Source organism: Chiloscyllium plagiosum, unplaced genomic scaffold (assembly GCF_037043375.1).
Source record: "Chiloscyllium plagiosum isolate Xiang-an unplaced genomic scaffold, Cpla_swu_hap1 HiC_scaffold_18, whole genome shotgun sequence".
Lineage (NCBI taxonomy): Eukaryota > Metazoa > Chordata > Chondrichthyes > Orectolobiformes > Hemiscylliidae > Chiloscyllium > Chiloscyllium plagiosum.
The window spans coordinates 69,514,844-69,537,923 of NW_028270156.1; the positions used below are offsets into that span (position 1 = coordinate 69,514,844).

Sequence of the window (23,080 nt, forward strand, 5' to 3'; positions counted from 1 at the left end):
TACTAGGTTTATAATGCAATATAGCAGGGTCGACGTTTATGTGAGATATATGGAAAATACAAGATTTTTTTGGCCTAAAATAAGGGGTTGACTTTTACGCAAGATCGACCTTTACATGAGTGTATATGGTAAATACTTTCACAAAGACCTCAGCCTCAACCTGAGGTGTGAGACCCTTGAATATAACGTCAATTTAGACCAGGGAGAATGTTTGTTTCAAAAAGATTTGCATATGTTGAAATGAGAGTTGGTTGGCATGGTGGACTTGTGGGAATAAATTAGGAACATTTGAGTATGGGAACCGTTAGCAAATGAGATTCAGAGATAATCGTTTCATTTCAAATTTGTTTCTTTTATAAATGTGCATCTAACCGAAACCATTATTGTTTGTATCCTAGTTTGTGAGAATTGCCAGGAGTACTTCATGGACGAGTGTGCCCTTCATGGATGTCCAGTATTTATTACTGATACACCTATACCTGTAGGTACACCAGATAGAGCAGCCCTCACGGTTCCTGCTGGAGTAGTAGTTGTGAAAGAGCCTGGAGGAGAGATTGATGTTCGTTGTTTAGATACCATCATTCCAAAGGGGAGGATATTTGGACCATATGAAGGAGAAGTGTGCCAAACTGATAAGTCATCCGGGTTTTTCTCATGGCTGGTATGTGCTTTTTTAAAGTGCATGTTTGAACTTTGCAATGTATTATGATGCAGTACTATAATAAGGTACTATAATAAGGACACGCAGCTTTGGTAGTTGAATATTTCCTTTTAGCCCAGGAAACAGAATATTCTCGATACATGTTATTGCGAGGTGAGACACCTAATTGTGAATTGACACTTGACCATCATTTCAGATCTATGTTCTTATTGAATGAGAGTCCACACCAGGAATCATGTGAAATTTAGCCTGTGATTTTAAAGTGCAGAGAGGTTGGAATAAGTTCTACTTCTCAATGACACACCCTATATGTCTTTTGCTGAGGCTGAGTGAAAACAAAGGATAAAAATAGCATTGCATATGCAGTGCAGAAACAGGTCATACCTTGAAACTAATCATCTGTTTGAGCTCTATTTGAACTTCCTCCCATCTTTCCTAATCTCAATCTATCTATCTATTGCCTTCTCCCTCATATGTTTATTGTGTTTCCCTGTAAATTAATCAAAACTATATCCAACTACACTTGTGGTAGACAATTTCATATTCACACTACTTTTTTAGATAAAGAAGTTTCTTCTGAATTCCTTATTGAGGGAAACATGTTTATTAGACAAGGTAGAAAAATTTAGATGCGTAAGTGCATGCTTGTGAGTGGTGGAAGAAACTGAAGTGTACATTGACAAGAAAGAGTTGGTATATAGGTAAAAAAGAGATGCAGATGCACTTGGAATTAGTAGGAGAATTTGGGTGCACATGGACCAAGAAATGGTTACAATGGCTAGGAAGAATATGGTTTGAAATTGAAACTTTTGTCAAATAGCTTTGGGAATAGAGTCCCATCATGACAAAGATAAGGCAAAAATGTCCAGAGTAAAAGTGGTACAGTTTGGAGCTACCAAATAAATCAGCAAGTATAAAGTCCCATACAGAAAGACAATTTGTATCGAAAGGAGGTAGTATATATGAGAAAGGATGACTTCTCCATAAAACAAGGAAGACCATGCTGAAATACTCAAGTAGAATATGAACTCATAAAAAGGCCAGTTAAATCTAATGACACCTGTGAATTGTTTAAACCATGGTAAAAAGGGCAGTATTTGCTTTTGTAATATGTGTGGGTTGCAGATTGCATTTGGTAAAGCTTGACATGAAAGAATGTTTTAAAAAAAAAAGAGATACATGGAAAAGGAGGAAATCTATTGGCTTGTTTTGGAAATTGGATCGGAGACATAGGGTAGAAAGTGCAAATAATAGTTTTCCGCTGTAATTTGCAAAATGTGATTAGTAGTGTCTCCAGAGATCAGTATTTGGGCCTTAGCCTTTTGATACATATATGAAAACAACTTAGCTGATGGAATAGAGGGCCATTTATCTAAGTTTATTACATCATAGGAGCACAACTAATTAAAGAATCTAGTTGTTAGCAATAGGTTGCAAAGGAATATTGATAAACTATGTGAGTGCGAAAACTGCAGATGAAGTTAGGTATGAGGTCATTTATCTTGGACCCAAGAAAGAGAAAAGCAGTACCCTTTACCTGTGTTCACCCATTCCTACCTCACCACTCTGCCCCTTTCCCACCCAAACCCCCCCAACCCCCCCACAATCTGCAGCTCCCTTTACACCCACCACCAGCCCTGAAGAAGGGTTACACCCCCCCCCCCCCCTCCCCCGCCCATCCCGTTAACTTATCCACCTCCTGATACCTGGCTTGCTGTGTTCTCCCATCCTCCTGATATCTACCTTGTAATATGAACCAGGCCAGACCCACTCAAAACATTTCAAGACCCTTTACTCTGTGGCAAGTAATTCATTCTGTTGCCATACGCATTTTTATTTCCAGTCAGGCATCGAGTATCTTAGAAGTGCATTGACACAGTCTCAGTTTTTGTCTCCTTAGCTACTTCTGTAATTATGTTGGTAGAATATTGCTGTGATGTATATTATGTAGATTCTGTTGGTGATGCTGTTTGGAAGACCTGACTCTCTTTTCCAATTTCTTTTTAAACACTTTGTCTTAATGATGTGATGGATCATACGTAGCAAATGGGAAACTTGTGCATTGGCACCAAAATATCTCTCATGCCCACTCTCACCATCTCATATTGTTATTTCCAAACTCATTTGTTCTTTTAATGCCTTTGCATTGTCTTAGTGAATTATTTAAGTTCATCCCCAAGGTCTAGAGAGAATGTTTTGACTTGCTATTTTTAAGATGAAAGGAGAACATTTTAAAAAGGACATGCGTGGCAAACTTTTTTAGAGTGGTTCATGTGGAATGAAGTGGTGGGTGCAGGTACAATTACAACATTTAAAAGACATTTGGATTAGCTAATGAATAGGCAAGTTTTGGAGAGATATGGGCCAAACTTAGGCAAGTGAGACTAGTTTAGTTTGGGAAACCTGGTTTGCGTGGATAAGTTGTACCAAAGGGTCTGTTTCCGTGCTGTATGACTGTGATTCTATGACCCTAACCTTTACACTTGTTTTGAGCATGCGTAAAGTGGATATTCCAGTAGTGATGCAGCTCATCAAACCTCTCTGTTTTAAACAAAACTGAATTTATTTACAGAGTACTGAATGAAAGAAAAAAGAACAGAATACAGAATAACTTTGCCTACTGAAACCCAACAGACTATCCCAACTTAATGATGCTGTTCCAAATACTGCAGCAATCCCCATAAATGCCCCTTGGCAAAAAAAGATAAAATCAAACACAGGGTCTTATAGGAGACAGAATGGGCAGAGAGATTCAACATGGAACACTTTCTTCCATGTAGTTGTTTCTTTTGGATTTCCAGCTAACAACTGAAACAGTAGCTCTGAATAGCCAGACTGCTAAAACCAAATCAAACCAGAGAAAAGCTGAGCTGGGAGATCTGGCCACTCCCCTTTCATTGTACAGACATTTTTAAAAAACTTAACAACATCTCCAAGTAGATAAACCCAGACATCTCGTCAACACTGCCTTGTACAACACTTCCGAAAAAAACCAAGGACAACACAACCTTGTTAAAGTAGCAGCATTGTCATACATCTCCCCCCACTTAAAAAAAACTATCAATATCCAAAGATGGCTTCATTTTAAAACCCCTTAACCTTACACTGTTAGTACACTACAGCACGCATATACATTACATTGACTATAAATATGCAAACATGCACTGCTACATTCTATTGCCCTCTGTTTTACTCGTACCACCAAAAGCCTCCATTTCTCATCCAAGTCTTGACAATGCGTCAGCACGCATGTTTTCTCACCCTGCCACATGCGCAATTTTCAAATTGAATGGCTGTAACAACAAGCTCCATCTAAACAGTCTGGAATCTTTGTTCTTAAATTTCTTCACAAACCAGTGGATTCTGATCAGTGTATGATTGTTTCAGGTACATTACTGGTAATATAAACATTGAAATGTTGTAACACCAACACCAAGCTCAAATGTCTCGTCGATGGTCAAATATTTCTGCTGATGAATGTTCAATTTCCTGGATTTCATTGTCTTCCTGTAAGATCACAGCACTTAAACCCACATCACTCTCATCGATAACCACCTTGAATGACTTTGCGTAATTAGGTGTGGCTAATACAGGGACAGTGGTTAACACAGCTTTTAGGCTATAATATGCCTTCTGACAGAAAACTGCATTGAAACTTTTTGCCTTTCTTTGGTAATTAAGTGAGTGGAGCAGCCACACTGCTAAAATTTGGTACGTATTTCCAATAAAATCCACTCGATTGCAGGAATCGTAATACTGCTCTATTTATCGATATATGGGAAACTCGCCAGTTACCTTTGTTTTTGCATTCCGTTGGGCCATTTGTCCATGTCCCATAATGTGGATCTGGAAGGTGACTTAGGTTTTGGCAAATTCACTTTTAGCCAGATTTATCACCAAGCCAGCCTCCTGAAGTCATAGAGATGTATAGCAAGGAAACAGACCCTTCGGCCCAATTTGTCCATGCTGACCAAATGTCCTAACCTAATCTAGTCCCATATCCTTCTAAATCCTTCCTATTCATTTACCCATCCAGATGGCTTTTAAATGCTGTAATTATAACAGCCTCCACCACTTCCTCTGGCAGCTCATTCCATACACGCACCACCCTCTTCACGAAAAAGTTGCCCCTTAGGTCCCTTTTATATCTTTTCCCTCTAGCCGATCAAACAATTCAGATAAATGTTGCAAATGTTCCTTCCATGTGCAACAAAAAACCACCAAGTCATCTGTGTATATGACATAATTGGGTAATCCAGAAATGACCTTATTAGTTAGTCTCTGATATGTGGCTGTTGAAATTTTCATACCAAACTGTATTACTTTAAACAGATATAGTTCATTCAATGTTATGAAAGCCAAGATTGTCTTTGCTCTTATGGACAAAGGTACCTGGCAGTACCCTTTGAGCAAGTCCAACTTAGAAGTATAAGTTGCTTGTCCCACCTTTTTAATACAGTCTTCCAAATATGAATCAGATCTGCATCAGTCTTTATAACTGCATTGACTCAGCGATAGTCCACACATAACCGTTGGGTACCATCTGGTTTTGACACCATTACAATGGGTGAGCTCCGGTCACTAACTCACTTCAGCTGTGTCGTCATGGAGCATGCATTCAATCTCCTTTTTGAACCTGGAGGGTTATGCCTATAAGGATGTTGCTTAATCGAAACAGTATCTCCTGTGTCTCTGTCATGCATAATTAGGTTTGTACTTCCCAGCTTATTTCCACATATCTTCTGTGCAATAGTAATAGCGCTTTCAGGTCATTTTGATTTTCCCCTGAATGGTAACTCAATTTATCCCAATTTTTGACAACTTCCTCATTTTCCAATTTAATTTGAGGAACGCCCAATTCAGAATTTTCTCTTTGCTCTGTGTTGTAATCACTAAAATAGTCTCCTTTTGCTTTCCTTCCCTATCAAAATACCTTTTGAACATATTCACATGACACACTCTGTGAGATTTCTTTCTGTCTGAGATCCTTATTAAATAACTCGCCTCACTCAATTTCCTTTCAACTTGATAAGGTCCACGAAGCCTTGCTTTTAAAAATTCACCTGTCACTGGAAGTAATGCTAACACTTTACCTCCAATAGCAAAATTGCAAGTTTTTGATTTCTTGTCTGCTTCCTGTTTCATTGTATGTTGTGATACTTTTAATTGCTGTCTAGCCAACTCCCCTGCTCTGTTTAATCAATCTCCAAAATCTGACACAGTCCAAACATGTGATCTCTGAATTCTGACTAACCAATTTCTCCTTCGTCAATTTTAGCAGTACTCTCACTTCATGCCCAAAATCTAATTCAAATGTACAACCAGAATTCCTTTATCCCAATCATCTGAATCATCTTGACTATAAGCCCTCAACATGGTCTTTAACATCTGATGCCACTTTTCTAACGCTCCCTGCGATTCTGGATGGTATGCAGTAGATTTGAATTGTTTTACTCCTAAGCTGTTCATAACTTGAATAATTTCCATGTAAAGTTTGACCCTTGATCTGATTGTATCCCTGAGGGTAGTACATATCTCGTGGAAAAATTTGAGTAACGTATCTACAATCCTTTTAGCTGTGATATTGCATAATGGAGCGATCTCTGGAAATCTAGTCGACTCATCCATATTGTTCTAGGAGAAAGTGAGGACTGCACATGCTGGAGATCAGTGTCAAAAAGTGTGGCACTGGAAAAGCACAGCCGGTCAGGCAACATCTGAGGAGCAGGAGAGTCGATGTTTCAAGCATAAGCTGTTCAAAGAGCTTATCCTCGAAACATTGACTCTCCTGCTCCTCGAATGCTGCCTGACCGGCTGTGCTTTTGCAGCGCTGCACTTTTTGACACTTCCATTATTGTTAACAAATACTGATTCTCACTTTTTGTTTTAGGTAGGGGTCCTATGCAGTCAATTGAGACTCTAGTAAAAGGTTCCTCAAATTCAGGAGTTGATATTAAAGGTGCGGGTTTTATTACTACCTGTGGTTTTCCAATTACCTGACATGTATGACATGTCTGGCAAAATTTAACTACATCATCGGCCAGTAAAAATGGTTTTGTATGTTAGCTTGGGTTTTTCTTAACCCTAAAAAACTGGTAGTTTGTGTGCTACCCGCTACACGTCCTTTCTATAAACCACTGGCAATACGACTTGATGTACTTCTGCCCATTTTTCACCTGCCTGAATATGTGATGGTCTCCACTTTCTCATTATGACGTTGTTTTTAAGATAGTAGCACACCGGGATACAGCTAGATTCTTCTTCTGAGTATGCTTTTTGATATGATTGGTTTAGTTTCTCATCTTTCTGTTGCAATTCAGTTAATTTCTCTGAACTAAAGATGTCTGCTTTGTCATCTATCTGCTCCTGGTTTGTCTCAACCATTTGATCAAACAAGGTTTCTGCTAATTCTGCTTCAACTTTCTTACCTGTACTCTTTTTGATCTTTCCTGTTTCAACTGGTGACTCTGTGGCCTCATTGCCACACAGTCCAGGAAAATCCCAGGATATGTGTTCTGCAATAGTTCAATGCCTGAGTTTCCACTGGCTTTTCAGCCACAGTAGGCAACACTCCTGCCTGTGAACCAGCTATATCGTTCGTGAGGACAAAACATATTCCTGGAGCTGAGAGTGTGTCCAGTACTCCTACCACGACTTCTCTACACTTCACTGGACACTCTAACCTCACTCTACATAATTGAGCGCTGCATGTCCTACCGTGAATTCCTGTTATATGCACTTGTTCCGGCAATAATCCTTCAGAGGTACATATCTCCTCATCTTTCAACATCAAATATTGAGGGGATCCTGTAACTCTCAATATTGTTACCTTTTTACCTGCTGCTGCTGGCCCGTGCGAGTAAACTTTACCTTCGCAGGTATCTGGTTTAAAAAGACCTGACATTTCCTCCTTAACCAACCTCCGACCAGGTTGTATATCCTGGTGCAGTTTTTTAACCTTCATTGTGCTTTCTGTTAACACTCCAACAAAACTCATTGGCTTATCCTGTTTTCCTACATCTGGTTTCTCAGTGTTTTTCCTAACCTACCCACACTGATTTCATGTGGCTTACTTTATTGCAGTGAAAACACCTGAGCTTTTTTAACTTCTCTTTCCCCTTCAAGGGTTTCCTTTTTATCCTTTGGTAAGTTATCCTTATGATCTTCACCGAGATCTACCTTTGCCTTTCTACATTAGGATTTCTCTTTTCCCCAATTTCTATCCCTCATGGATTGAAGTTGATGTTGAAAGCCAAACTTTGCTTTATGGATCAACTCAATCATCAGCCATTTCAGCTGTTAAAATGGCAAGATTAGCTTTCTGCCCTTTTATGTGAGTTCTCACTACCTCAGGAAGTGAATTTTTGAACTCCTCCAAAGTAATCATCTCTCTAAGAGCATCATAGGTTTGCTCTATTTTTAATGCCCTTATCCACCTATCAAAGTTACTTTCTTTGATCCTTTCAGACTCGATGTAGGTTTGACTAGGGTCCCTCCTTAGATTCCTGAAACGTTATCTGTCGGCTTCTGGCACAAGCTCATATGCACTTAGGATGGCTTTCTTCACCACCTCATAATGCTCCAGATATCTCCTCTGATAGTGATGCAAATATGTCACCTAGCTCTACCTACAAGTTTTGATTGGATTAACAAAACCTACATGGTCACAGGCCTCCAGTCTGAAAATCAACCCTCCACCACCACCACTATCCAAATGGCTAGTTTTCCCTGTATTCCGTGCGATCTTGCTAACCAGTCTCCCATGGGGAACCTTGTCGAACGCCTTACTGAAGTCCATATAGATCACATTTACCACTCTGCCCTCATCAATCCTCTTTGTTACTTCCTCAAAAAACTCAATCAAGTTTGTGAGACATGATTTCCCACGCACAAAGCCAAGTTGCTTATCCGTAGTCAGCCCTTGCCTTTCCAAATACATGTATATCCTGTCCTTCAGGATTCCCTCCAACAACCAGTCACTAGTTGGTTACCAGTTTAGTGTTAATGGGTTGTAGTGAGCAAGTGGTAGGTCTTATCAACAAGATGAACTATGCAAAGGCATTAAGGGATATCGGAAAGGACAAATATAGACAAATATATGAATTTAGGGTTATGGTGAGGGAAACATAAGAATTTTGAGTTTGGGCCAAAGCAAGGGAGAGAAACAATTCAAGAATTGGTATTGACCTTTGTAACAAAAGAGCTCATGATGTCAGAAAGTACTTCTCCACACACAGGATTAGGGAAACTGATTGATTTTTGTCACGTGTAATGCGATACAGGCTGATTGCATTAACCGAAGTGCATCAGGTTAGGAGAATAGAGTGCCGGATACAATTTTACAGCTGCCGAGAACGTGCAGAGAGAGAGATCAGAATTAACATTTGAGAGGCCTGTTCAAAAGTCTGATAACAACAGTGAAGAAGCTGTTCTTGAATCTGTTCATACGTGTATTTAAACTTCTCAACGGAAGAGATTGGAAGAGAGTATAACTGGGGTGGGAGGGGAGCTTTGATTGTGTGGATTGATTTCCGAAGGCAGCGGGAAATATAGATGGAGTCAATAATTGGAAGGTTGGTTTGAGTGATGGTTTGGGCTGTGTTCACAACTCTTTGTAGTTTCTTGTGGTCTTGAGAAGAGCAGTTGCCATACCATGCTGTGATGCATCCAGGTAGGATGCTTTCTCTTGTGTGTCTATAAAAATTGGTAAGAGTTCCTGTGGATGTACCGAATTCCCTTAGCGTCCTGAGGAAGAAGAGACATTTCTGTGCTTTCTTGAGTGTTGCATCGACATAGGTGAACCAGAACAGATTATTGGTGATCATCACTCCCAGGAACATGATGCCCTTGGCCATCTCCACCTCAGCATCATTGATACAGACAGGGGTATGCTCTCCACTATACTTCCTGAAAATAATGACCAGCTCCTTCATTTTGCTGACGTCGATGGAGAGATTGTTATCTTTACGCTATGTCGCTAAGCATTGAGTCTCTTTCCTGTACTCTGTCTTGTCGTTAAGATCCGACCTAAAACAGTTATGTTGTCAGCAAACTTGTACGTGAGTTAGGCAGAATTTGACCACACAGTTGTGTATGTATAAGGAGTATAGTAGGTTTTCAGAGTATGCAGCCATGCAGGGCACCAGTGTTGAGGATTATGTTGGAGAACATGTTGTTGCCTATTCTTACTGATTATGGTCGATAGGTCAGGATGTCGATAATCCAGTTACAGAAGAGGGGAGTTGAGACCCAGGTGTCTCAGTTTAGAGATGAGTTCCAAATCTAGAACACACCTCTACCAAAAATAGTGAAACTCAGGAGATCAGTTGAAAATAAAAACTAAGATTGATCGATTTTTTTGCAATGCGATGTTGTTAAGGATTATGGTATCAAGATGACTAGATGAAGTTAAGTTACAGGTGATCTAAATAAAACATGGAATAAGACTGGCGGGACAAGTCATCGACATATCATTTCTCATTCTTTCAGTTCATCTAAAGGCGAACTTGATAATTGATGAAAATATTTGTATCTTAACTGTTTGATGTCATTCATATTTTTTCCTGGTATCTTTAATTTGTTTAACTGGAAAGAATTGACATCTTGATGTCTGTACTTTTTGCAGTTTTATTGCCATAGAATATTTTAAAATAGTCTAAAACAACAAGGGAATTTTTTTTAAAGCTCTTGAAAATTAGTTCTATGCAGGCTTTTCATTTTAAGAGCTAAAGCCACATCTGTGTATTGATCAAATCATCTTTTTCTTTTCTCAATGTCATTTCTCTGTTAATTCAGATTCTTGGCAAGAATAACACATACAAGTCTATTGATGGCACAGATGAGACCAAAGCCAATTGGATGAGGTAAGTCACAAACTCCAATCAAAACTTTGAGATTAAGTATATTGTTACAATCCCCTTTGAGACTGATTAACTTTTAAAAAGATATTTAAATTTCCAGTGAATGATTGGAAGGGTTACACTTAGTAGTGCTAGTTTTAAGGCATTATTTTAATAACCAAATCAAAAACAACATTATCTAAATGCTATTCAGGAACCAAATTACACTATAACATACAGAAAGGTTGACTTTCAAAATTAACAAAAATTGCACTCTACAGTTATAGGTTAATTCATCATTTTGCTCTCCATGGCACAGTCCAAACCTGTTCTCCACTCCCACTCCTTTCTTCATTTCCAGCCAGATAACTTCTTATTTCTGAACTGACATTTCTGGTAATGGTTATCCTGGGGATTCCTCCCTTTAATTAAAGCTAAGAGAATCTTTCATACTGGTTTAAATTCTCATAAGCTTGGACTCCTGATTCCGAGCATGAGTTGCCTACCTGCATTTTGTGTGGTGAATAAGAGTGAGTGGTTGTCTGCACTTTTTCTTTCTCAGACTCTTTCAGACTGGATATATGTCTGTGAGTATCAAGTATATCTTATGAAACTTGCAAGCTAATTTTATTATAACTTCTCAATTTTTCCCATTCAAAGCCGATCCCTGTGACAAATTGAATCTTACAGGCCCTATATCCAGTTAGAAATGTGAATTCTGTAAACTCCCAACTCCATCTTGTCCTAAAATTAAAAAGGACAATTTAAGTTATATATAACTGATTACATTCCTGATAATTCTCTTTGAGACCTGGAAACTACCAGCCTCCCAACAGTCAGGATTGTCTGCTGTTGTGAATATCTCACACACTCAATGCTCAAGTCGCATGACCCTTTCATTCCCCACTTTGCCCTCAATTAAAGATAGTCTTAAAATCTAACAATCTCGTAGACTTTGTATTTAAAACAGGTGGGGAAGAGGTGCGAATTTTGACCTATAACCTAACTATGCAAATTACTTTTCTAAATCATTTGCTGAAAAGAAATACTTGGTATGTTTTTATCTTCTTTTCGGAAATTTGGGCAGATATGATTTATAGTGAGGTGATATGTTCAGCACTATAGGGCTAGAATTGATCATAACTGAGCTGCTGCTATCTTAAATCATCGCAAAACAAATGCTCAGATAGTGTATATTGTGAAATAAGATTGAGAATGGAAGGGACTTAATCTCCTTTTAAAATAATAAAGTTTTAGATTGTTTTAAACAATATTAATTGTTGTTCAAGTTAGCAGTTTATTATTAATGATTTTTTTGGTATAAGTCCACATAATTCCATAATTATATCTAATGCTACTGTTCAATTCATTCACGAGTAAATGTGTATTTTGTTTCCCTACGAAGTACCCTCCTCATTCAGGTTGAATTGAGGAAATCTCACTGTCAAAAGAAAGTCCACCCACTTTGTCAAGAGTTCAAAACTCTGACATAATCATATTTATAATGAGAGTGTATACACTATATGTACTGACTGCCCATTTTTAATTTATTGATTTGTTGAAGGTATGTAGTTATATCAAGAGAAGAAAATGAACAGAACCTTATGGCGTTCCAGCATAATGAGAAGATTTATTTTAGAGTATGTAGGGATATTCATCCTGGAGAGAGGCTACGAATTTGGTACAGTGATGATTATATGAAACGCCTCCATGCAACTACACAAGACACTGTAGACAGGAATCTCCTTACTGGTAAGTGCTTTGTGCAATTTAAAATAAGCATGATTGTTTGTAATTAATAGTATGGATCACCGATTTGGTGGATTAGTACTGCTGAAATATGCTATTTGTTTTGCAAATAATTCTAGCTTTGATGGATAGGATTAATAGGAATCATAAATCAAAATTGGTTTAAAAATGTTTTGCTGTGAATCTTGGTTTATACGTTGGAAGTGACCTAACCCAGAACCATTGTGATATTAGTTCTTGCAGCAAAGTAAAGTTCAATGTGATTTAATAACCATAGACTTCACTGTTGGATTCTGTGGGTATTCAGTAAAATATCTGAGACTTTTATTTATAGGATATCAGTTACGTGATTATAAAATTATAAGACTGGAACTCATCCTTAGGAAGTGGTGATTTTTTCAAAGTCCTATGGGTGCTTTTTTGTAAAACCTTAATACAGGCTATGGGTTCAGTCCTAAATGAGATTATTTTCTCATGTTATGATGCCTGATTCATGTATGATGGTATGCAGTAAGGTTGCTCCAGGAATAGATAGATCGTGTGTATTAATTGTTCAGAAACGACTACATTTTTAAGCAGATGTGTGCCATTAAAAAAAAAATTAGGGATACTGGGCTTAGTTACTGCTAATGTTTACTTTTGTTTTTTTAATAAGCATTGCCATGGCTATTTTACAACATGTGTGGTGTTGAGTCAAGAAAGGCACATTTTTTTAATTGAAGGCATCTGCTATGACTGAAGGCGAAAATATCACAGTGCTACTCAATTATTGAAGGCAGTTAAAACTGCTGTAACAAGTGCACTTATGACACCAAATAAAATAGATTCTGGTTTATCGAACATTGATGAATGTTGCAAGACTTGTAATTCAAGTCCAGACAACAAACAAGTCTTATAGCATTGCCAAGTAGAGGGCATTTACCTTAGAAAATGACATACCCTCATATATCTTGCTTTGTATCATACAGTTACTGAACTTTACAAATTTTTATTGTAACTCTGACACAGCCTCGTGATTTTACACTGTTAGTTTTGACTTAGCAGAAAGCTGCTTCATAGTCTTTGCAGAGGTGGCAGGCAAATTAAAGTGTGGAAGAAGTATGCCAAAGTAGAAAGTTGCATTAAAACCTTTGAAGTTACTTTTTACCTGTAATATTGGTGCAAATATTAATCAGTTGCACATGATTTGAGCATTTGATGTATGACACGATCATGTAAAGGGCTGTTGACCTTGAGATTGTGCATGTAACAAGATTTCCAGTTTCAGAAATTCAAATGAAGAGGTTACATCTTCGTTTGTGGGCGGCACGGTGGCACAGTGGTTAGCACTGCTACCTCACAGCGCCAGAGACCTGGGTTCAATTCTCGCCTCAGACGACTGTCTGTGTGGAGTTTGCACATTCTCCCTGTGTCTGCATGGATTTCCTCCGGGTGCTCCGGTTTCCTCCCACAATCCAAAAATGTGCAGGTTGGGTGAATTGGCCAGGCTAAATTGCCCGTAGTGTTAGGTAAAGGGGTAAATGTAGGGGAATGGGTTTGGATGGGTTGCGCTTCGGCGGGTCAGTGTGGACCTGTTAGGCTGAAGGTCCTGTTTCCACACTAAGTAATCTAAAAAAATCTAATCTGTTCCGCAGTGAGGACAAAATACAAATCATGTATAATTCATTTATTTGGATGATTATTATCAATTTCAAGGAGTATTTTAATCTCAGAACTTCAAAATTAATATAAAATAACAAGAATTAGTATTCTATGTAACAATGAAGTTTAATAAATATCCCTTTATTACTTATTACATATAGAATTGGAATAAATCTCTGAAACCTTATTATTCAGAAATATTATGATAAAGTACAATTGCTGACTAGTTTATTTTAATCATTAGTTTCTTTTATTAAAGATTATAGAATGCAGTGATGCGAACTAGATAATAGGATTGTTTTTCATCATTTTTCACTTTATCTTTTACAATATATATTGGATGGCTGATTTGTGGTGCAGAGTGATGCCAACAGCCTGGGGTCAATTCCCACACCAGCTGAGGTTACAATGATGACTCCCCATCTATCTATCTCCCTTCCCTGAGGTGTGCTGACCCTCAGATTAAACTACCACCAGCTGTCTCTCTCTAATGAGAGAGCAGCCCCATAGTCTGGTATGATGGTGACCTTTTATAAATGATTTGGATGCGGAAAGTGAATGTATAATAGCCAACTTTGCAGAGGCCAAAAAATAGGTGAGAAAGCAAGTGGTGGCGGTGACTCTGTCTGCAGAGATAAACAGATTAAGCAAGTTGGAAAAAACTTGGCAGATGGAATATGATGTAGAAAATTGAGGTTATGCATTTTAACAGAAACAATAGAAAAGCTGAATATTATTTAAACAAAGAAAGACTGTAGAAAGTTATATCATTAAATAAGGAATGATATATTGGCATTGGAGGCAGTCCAGACAATGTGCAGTAGGGTGATATCCGGTATGGAGGGACTGTCTTCTGAAGAAAGGGTAAGTAGGTTTGGCTGTACTCATTGAAGTCGAGAAGAATGAGAGGCAACCTTATTGAAACATACAAAACTCTTAGGGGATTGACGGGGTAGATGTGGAAAGATTATTTCCCATTGAGAGAGAGAGAGAGAGACTCAGGTTTGAGGGCATAATCTCAGAATAAAGGTTTACCCATTTAAGATCGAGATGAGCGGGAATTTATTTTCTTCAAGGGTTAAGAGTCTGTGAAATTCTTTTAGCACAGGTGAGTGTCAAGGATGGGTTGTTAACTATATTCAAGGCTGAGATAGATTTTTAATCAGTACGAGAATCAAGGCATATGGGAAAAAGGTAGGAATTTAGATGAGGATTAGCCATGATCTCATTAAATGATGGAACAAACTCAATGGGCGGAATACCTTGCTTTTGTGCCTAAGTTTTATGATCTGATATCAGCCACTTGTCAGTGATAGGGTGTACATCACATGCAAAGTGGAGTTCTCCTTCAACTCCATTTGAAAAATATTCCATTAAATTTACTCACTCTACCAGAGTGATATTTCCATACTAGTCTTTATGAATGAAATTAATAATATATAACATTTTGGGCATCCTAATGTTGGATCTTTGATAACCAGAATCTCTGTTTCAGATTGCAGGTCTAAATAGAAATCAGAATCTTGGCATTGGTAGCAGTATAGAATAGGACTCTGTCTGGCTCCTGAATCACATATCATTCGTAGTTAAAGAGGGACTTCCAAGTAGAAAAGCTGAAGGGAAATTGATGCCTCAGATCTTTAAGCGGACTTTATTTCTACTCCTGATAAGGGCATAGTGAAGAAGAGTCTTTAAATAATTTGGATTTCCTCAGTAGTTGCTAATTGTATAATTAATACAGATTTGGAATGTCTGTAGAAGTGGGTCAGTGAATAATTCAGGAATTAAATAAGTCTTCTAAATTTCTCAGTGAAATATTCACTATCTATAAAGATGAACTGTGACTGAACCTCGCAATTTAGTATTTTGAACATGAACTCTTATCTGTATATGATTTACGTGGCACTAGTCACATCCATCAAAGTAACTACAGATGAAAAGTTAAACACACATTCATGTTCATAGTAGGGCAATAATGCAGCATATAACATTAATCATGGTGTCAGGGTAATCACTTCACTTCTGCCCAGATTTTGTCATCTTGATGATCTTGGCAGCCCCCTCTGACTGTGAAGGAAGCTGTACACAAGATCTTGCAAATTCTGTGGGGCTGATTTCATTTTTCCCAATGTTAATTTGCGTCTGATGCCAACAATAGCAGATCTGTGCTGTCCAGAAATAATTATTTAATCAGGCTTGCTAAGCAGCCACATGTGGAAGAATTCTCCTAGGCAGAAAGTAGCAAGTATCCTTCCCTTTTTAATAATTTATAGACAGTAAAATAAGGATTAAAACATAAGTGTGGGATTATGATAAAAACTGAAATATCATAAACGGGGAATAAAATATTTGTTCAAAGAAAAGGTGCCTGCAGTTTCAATAGCTGTTTGTTGACGTAAGCCTAAGGACTAGCAATATTGATGCTTACCAGCTCCCACAACCTATCATAATCATGGTGAGTTAGAGTCTGTAAATTCACAGTTCAAATAACATCTCCAAGATGTCCTATATGGATTAATTGTCTTTGATGAGAGTCTATGAATAAAATGTTTGTTTTTATATGAAAACATTAGGATTAAGGGATTTGAGATGTTTTAAATATATTGAATGTGTTTATGTATTTACTTTAAAAACATTAAAAACATTGACTTGGTCATAATATATATGAATTTATCTTCAGCCTTGCTGTAAAGTTGCAAGTATTTGTGATTTAATGGTCTGAACTGTCCAAAGCTATCATTCCTAAAATTATACTTAAGGAGTGACATCATATTTATAAAAATAATTAATTTTCAATGATTGAGAAGTTGATGGCAACTAACACTTACCAAGTCTTTAAGAGGTTACATAGATATGAAATGGCAATACTTGATTTGCTGTGGAATGTTTAATTTGTGCCTACCATTCTAATGCAGTATCTCTGTAGTATTCAATTCATTTCAGTTGTGAGAGAAACAATGAATACCTTTCTCAACAATACTATGCACTAAGAAATATTCTCAAACCTCTGTATCTATTTAATCTCACTTGAATGCTGGAAATGATTAACAGTAGAGGAACATGTATATTTGAAAACTGCAAATTAAATCAAATACTATACAATAAAAATGGATTCAGCCTGTATGTGTGTGTGTGTATTGCAGTTGTTTTGTGTGTTGCAGCTTTTTACTTAAGTTGATTCATTTGTATATGTAACAAAATATTACATCAATTGTACCTGTAATTTAGGCAATGCAAAAGAAATAAGATGCTGATTTGAAGTACAGAGACAATATTGTGTTTAATGTTTTTTTATTTTTTACTTATTTATTAGATTCCTACAGTGTGGATTCTGTAAATTGAATTTTCAATCTATTTTCAGGAGTTGTAGATTGAAGGAAATTCTATTGTGGTGAAATTAGATCCTCTTTACAGGATCTCTTGCAAAATAATCAGTACTTTTATTAGTGTGAAAATAAATATAAACATAGTTTTTCTGAAAAGCGTTCAGTGACTTGAAACATTTGTGAATCATTTTCATAATCATGGCTTTATCATTTATTTTAATTTAGATGCCTATGGTTGCAGTAAGTTTTTGTGACCTTATAGAGGTTTACAAAATTATGAGGGGCATGGATAGGATAAATAGACAAAGTCTTTTCCCTGGAATCGGGGAGTCCAGAACTATTGGGCATAGGTTTAGGGTGAGAGGGGAAAGATATAAAACAGACCTAAGGGGCAACTTCTTCACTCAAAGGGTGGTGCGTGTATGGAATGAGCTGCCAGAGGATGTGGTGGAGGCTGGTACAATTGCAACATTTTAAAGACATTTGGATGGTATATGAATAGGAAGGGTTTGGAGGGATATGGGTCGGGTGTTAGCAGGTGGGACTAGATTGGGTTGGGATATCTGGTCGACATGGACGGGTTGGACCGAAGGGTCTGTTTCCATGCTGTACATCTCTATGACTCTATAACAGTGCAGCGTGCTATTGTATGGACTGAATTTGTTAATCATTTCCAGTTATCATGCTTGTCTCATGTATATCATCAAAATGGTTCACCCTTTTCAGTTTTCTATTATAAATATATTCTCTTTTATAGTTTGCACGTACTGTCAATTTTATGATTTTAAAATAATACCACAATACACAATGGAAATGTATAAAAACGTGATGATAGACTTTCGTGACTTTATAAAACACACTGATCTCAAAAGTACCAACATTTATGACGTGTTAAAGCACCTTCAAGAAAGCCTTAGAAAGTTAACTAACGAAAATTTGAACAAGTGATGTTGTGGAGTGCGTTTGAGACGATGATGTAGTTTTTTGAGATGAGAAGATATTGTAGGCCTATCAAATTTTGCTATCACTAAAATAAACTTTGTTGTTCCTTGAAGCTGCAGTGAAATATTCCACCAGCATTGTTTGAAGTTTGAATAAGAGTGCAGTGACAATTACCTAAAAATCTCAGTTTTCTTGTGAGGGAATTCACAAACCTAACCATTTGTCATGATAAATTCTGATAATAACAGAAATAAAACATAATTGGTTCATGACTTTTGAAACTGTGTAATTAAAAAAAAACAGGTGTGCATGGCAGCCACAAGCTCCAAGGCAGCAATGATGGCTGTGAAATGTAGACTTAGATTTGACAATTCCCGGGGACAACTGCATGGCCCCTTTCTAAAGGTATGCAATTTTTTGCCAGTGGATTTGACCCAATCCAATGAGCTGTGAAGCACAATTGATTCCAGCAGAGCTTGCAAAATGGTAGTTCATTTTTGTTTTGTGTGCTTGTATCCATTCCCTTTCAATCCTAACCTGCACTCCCTCCCCAATTTGCATTCTGGGGCCATTCTTTAACATAGAATCACAGCAGAAAAAAAGTTGATGAAACATTGTCAACCTTGTCAAGCCCTTTCAGAATCAATTCTAAGTTCTGGAGAATGTCGATCCAGTTTATTTAGCCTCTGATTGTAGCCTAACCCCCTCATCCCAGGAATCAGTTTAGTGATCTTTTGCTGTACAGCCTCTAATGCAGGTTATGGAGGTCAAATCGTACAGAATGCTCCAAATTTGGCCTCCCCAAAATCTACCATTGTAGCAAGGCTTCTTGGAGGTTGCATTTAAACCTCTTCGCAATAAACTGCAATGTGTCATTGCCTTTCTAATTGCTTTTCTGTACCTGTGTGCTGAATTTCTGTGTTCCCAGTATGGTAAGCCCAATTACTTGCTCCGAACTTCAAAATGTAGGCATTTAGTATCTTTAAAATTCATCTACTTTGATATTTTAACAGAGTGAATAACCTCCTACTTCCCTGAAATATGCTAATGTGTCACTTAATGGTTCCATTACTGTGGGATGTCTTTGTGTCTGCCTCACAACTTACATTCCCATCCAACTTTTTATAAGATAGATATCTCTTTGTCCAAGTCAGTAATATAGATTGTACATTCATTGTTGAGTCAGATCCAAGCTAAATGGTGAGACAAAAACCAAGACACCTTTTTTATTGTAGCTACAGTTCATTAACTACTCAGTCTCACTCCCTCCTTTCACACTCCAGTCCTACTTATTCCTCCAATCAACTTGTTCTGATATGTTATTAGACACTGCTGGGGCAGGTGGGACTTGAACATGAGTCTTCTGATTTAAAGGTATGGACACTACCACTGTACCACAAGAACCCTCAAATTTTTATTTTATATCTACGCAGTCAATTAATTAAACAATTAACCCCATTTAAAGAGATACAAATAACCTTTGAACGAAAACAAATTTAAAAAATGAACAAATGTTTTTTTCACACGTTATAACACAACAGATCAGTAACAAAATTAGTTTTATCATATTCAAGATAATGCAATCAACCTTGCATATTCTCTCTTCTTTCTTTTCTCAAATAATATATTTAAACACAAAGAAAGCAATTTGTTTTTTTTTGTTCTCAACAGAGCTCTTTTTGAGGAGCTCTGATAATTTATTGGTGAAAGCACTTTTTAAAAAAAAACAAATGGTAACTTGTGCAAACTCATTTTACTTTGGAAATCTCTTTCTTTTGAATGTTTCCTTTATGCCAGCAAGATCAGTCCTCAGCCTTTTCTCAGTATCATGCTTTGTTGGATGTGCATTGTCCCACAGAATGCTTATCCACATAACATTCTATGTGCAAACTTTTCTTAGATTGCCTCTTTGATTGGATTTTCTTTAGACTGTTGGATGAATACATCCTGTGTCCATATATTTGTAGGTTCTACTAGTACCATCATTTCAACAACTTTTAATGGCCTTCTTTTATCATCTTTGCTTCCTAGGCTAACAAATAATATTTATTCTGTTCTGAAGAAGAGACAGTATTGGATATGAAATGTTACGATTTCTTGTTCCAGTGATGCCGCTAGACCTGCGGAATTTCTCCAGTTTTTACTTCAGATTTTTAGCTTCCATAGCATTTTGCTTTTGTGACAGAGTTTATTATTCTTTCCAGCAAAAACATGAAGATAGGCACGAGATGTTGTCAAAAAGAAATAGCTTCTATCACTCAAGGTTTAAAACTTGGTGTGCATTTTTATGAATGTAATTTCTTTAATGTTTAGTTTTCTCTCAAGTTCCAAGGCAGTAGCATGTTTTTTAACTAATACTCAGTTCAGCCATGATATCTGGTCTAGCCTTAGTGCAGAACTGGTTTAATTGTCCACTCAAATTTCTTAGCTGATCTGTTTCTTCACTGGATGCAAGATCATGTTTTTGTGAGGATCTGGCCCAATTTATTCAGATGCAGTTGATACTTTCCAAGTAAGACTGTTGACCCAAAGTTATTACTGACGTATTTTGCATAATGTCTAACCTATATATTTAAAGTAACTGAAACCTGACTTTCAGTCTTCAATTACCTTTCATTTACCTATCACACATCACTCGAATTCTATCGAACCTCCCAATGGAAAATCATCACCATGCATCACAATGGTGCCAGTCACTTTTTCTTTGTGGAGTGTCTGCTTTAAGCTGAATAGAACCTATTTCCAGCAAGATGGACATTACTGGGAAATGCCATATTCTTGCAATGTAATTCAACCTGTGATATTTGTTTAATTTCCATTACTTCCCTGCTATTACACCTGCTTTCATTTGAAACTTTTCATCTTGCAAAAATGCAACTTTAATTTGGATTAACTAACGTGTCTTTTATTCACACATGAGACATGGGCATCACTGCATGGCTGACATTTAATGTCAATCCTAGTTGTCCTTGAGAAGGTGGTGGTGAACTGCGTTCTTGAACTGCTGAAGTCCATGTGCTGTAGGTCGACCCACAATGCCCTTAGAGAGGGAATTCCAGGATTTTGACCCAGCAACAATGAAGGAAAGCAAGTCAGGATAGTGAGTGGCTTGGGAACTAAGTATCTGCTGCCCTTGTTCTTGTTGGAAGTGGTCATGGATTTCTGCGATGCATCTTATAGATAGTACACACTGCAGGTACTAAGTATTGGTGGTAGAAGGAGTGCATGCTGTGGATGTGGTACCAATCAAACGGGCTCCTCTGTTCTGGATGGTGTCAAACTTCTTGAGTATTGTTGGAGTTGCATCCAGGCAAGTGGTGAGTATTGCATCACACTCCTGACTTTTGCCTTCTAGATAGTGGACAGGTTTTGAAGAGTCAGTAGGTAAGTTACTTGCCGCAGTATTCCTTGTCTTGGACCAGCTGTTGTAGCCCTGCATTGATATAGTGAGTTCAGTTGAGTTTCTGGTCATTGGTAACCCCAAGGATGTTGGTAGCTGGAAATTCAGTGATGGGAACATCATTGAATGCCATGGGATGGCAGTTAGATTGCCTGTTATTGGAGATGGTCATTTTCAGAATGCTGCTTGCTAGTTCTCAGCCCAAACCCGGATATTGTCCAGATCTTGTTAGAGTTGAACATGGACTGCTTCAATATTTGAGTAGTCATGAATGGTACTGAACCTTATGCAATCGTCTGACATTATGATGGAGGTAGGTCATTGATGAAGCAGCTGAAGATGATTGGGCCTAGGTCACTACCCTGAAGTATTCCTGCAGAGATGTCCTGGAGCTGAGATGATTGACCTCCGACACCCATAACCATCTTCTAATTGCCAGATAAGACTCCGACAAGTGGAAAGTTTGCACCCTGATTCCTATTGATTCCAATTTTTCTAAGGTCCTTGAAGCTGCACTCAGTCAAGGACAGTCATTCTCCCCTCATCTCTGGAATTCAGCAGTTTTGTCTGTGTTTGAACCAAGACTATAATGAGGTCAGGACCTGAGTGGCCCTGGTGGAACCCAAACTGGAGCAGGTTACCGCTGAGCAGATTCTGTCACTATGATTGAGAGTAGACTGATGGAGCGGTAGTTGGTCAGGTTAGATTCATCCGGCTTTTTGCAGACAGGGCATACCTGGGCAATTTTCCGCATTGTCGAGTAGATGGTCAATATTGTAACTGTATTGAAGAGCTTGGTGAGGGGCATGGAACGTTCTGGAGCACAATTCTAAAGCCTTCACAGTATACAATGCCTTCAACTGTTGATAATACATGGAGTGAATTGAATTGGCTGAAAACTGGCATCTATGATGCTGGGGACCTCCTGGAAGAAGCTGAGATGGTTCATCGACTTGGCACTTCTGGCATTACTATCTTTTGACATTAGAATATTACTTAAGGAGCTAAGATGATCCTCAAGATCACTTTTTTCTGCACTATGGTAACCAGCTGTGTGTTCTTGATGATCCAAGTTTGTCTTTGAAATCCAGAACCATTATTCTGGTTTTAGCCTTCTATATCCCTTTAGGAAGCACTTTTTTGACAAATCCATCTGTATGATAAGATTGGCTGTACCGTATTGACACCTTTAATGTATGCACCCAATTCTTTCCAGATCACCATCTTGTTTTGTTTGGCATCTTTTTATCAACTTATCTTCTAGTTTGTTTGGGGGCTACTAAAATGTTTCAATCATAAGGGCTTCAAATTCTCTTGTATTCCCAACCTATTCCAGTGTCCTTATTCTTGTTAAATTACAAACTGTACTCACTTTTCTGTCCTGTTCTGGACTAATGTTATAAGACTTCCCTCTCTCATGATCAGAATTCCTTGCCCAAGTTCACAATCTTTCCTTAGGGCCACCTACACTTTTGGGTCTACTTTCAGAATTCATCTTGTATATTCTCTAGCTTTCCACATT

The 23,080-nt window shown here is 37.8% G+C and overlaps 1 protein-coding gene across 3 annotated transcripts in view; it reads left to right on the plus strand.

Moving 5' to 3' along the window:
• Window positions 1-23,080, plus strand: part of prdm11 (PR domain containing 11) — a 175,969-nt gene that overhangs the window by 56,673 nt on the left and 96,216 nt on the right. For all 3 annotated transcript variants that reach the window (XM_087996777.1, XM_043706243.2, XM_043706242.2), the window contains exons 4-6: window positions 399-661; window positions 10,457-10,524; window positions 12,065-12,252. In XM_087996777.1, coding sequence (XP_087852903.1) covers window positions 399-661; window positions 10,457-10,524; window positions 12,065-12,252 — 519 coding nt within the window. The remainder of the gene's footprint in view (window positions 1-398; window positions 662-10,456; window positions 10,525-12,064; window positions 12,253-23,080) is intronic.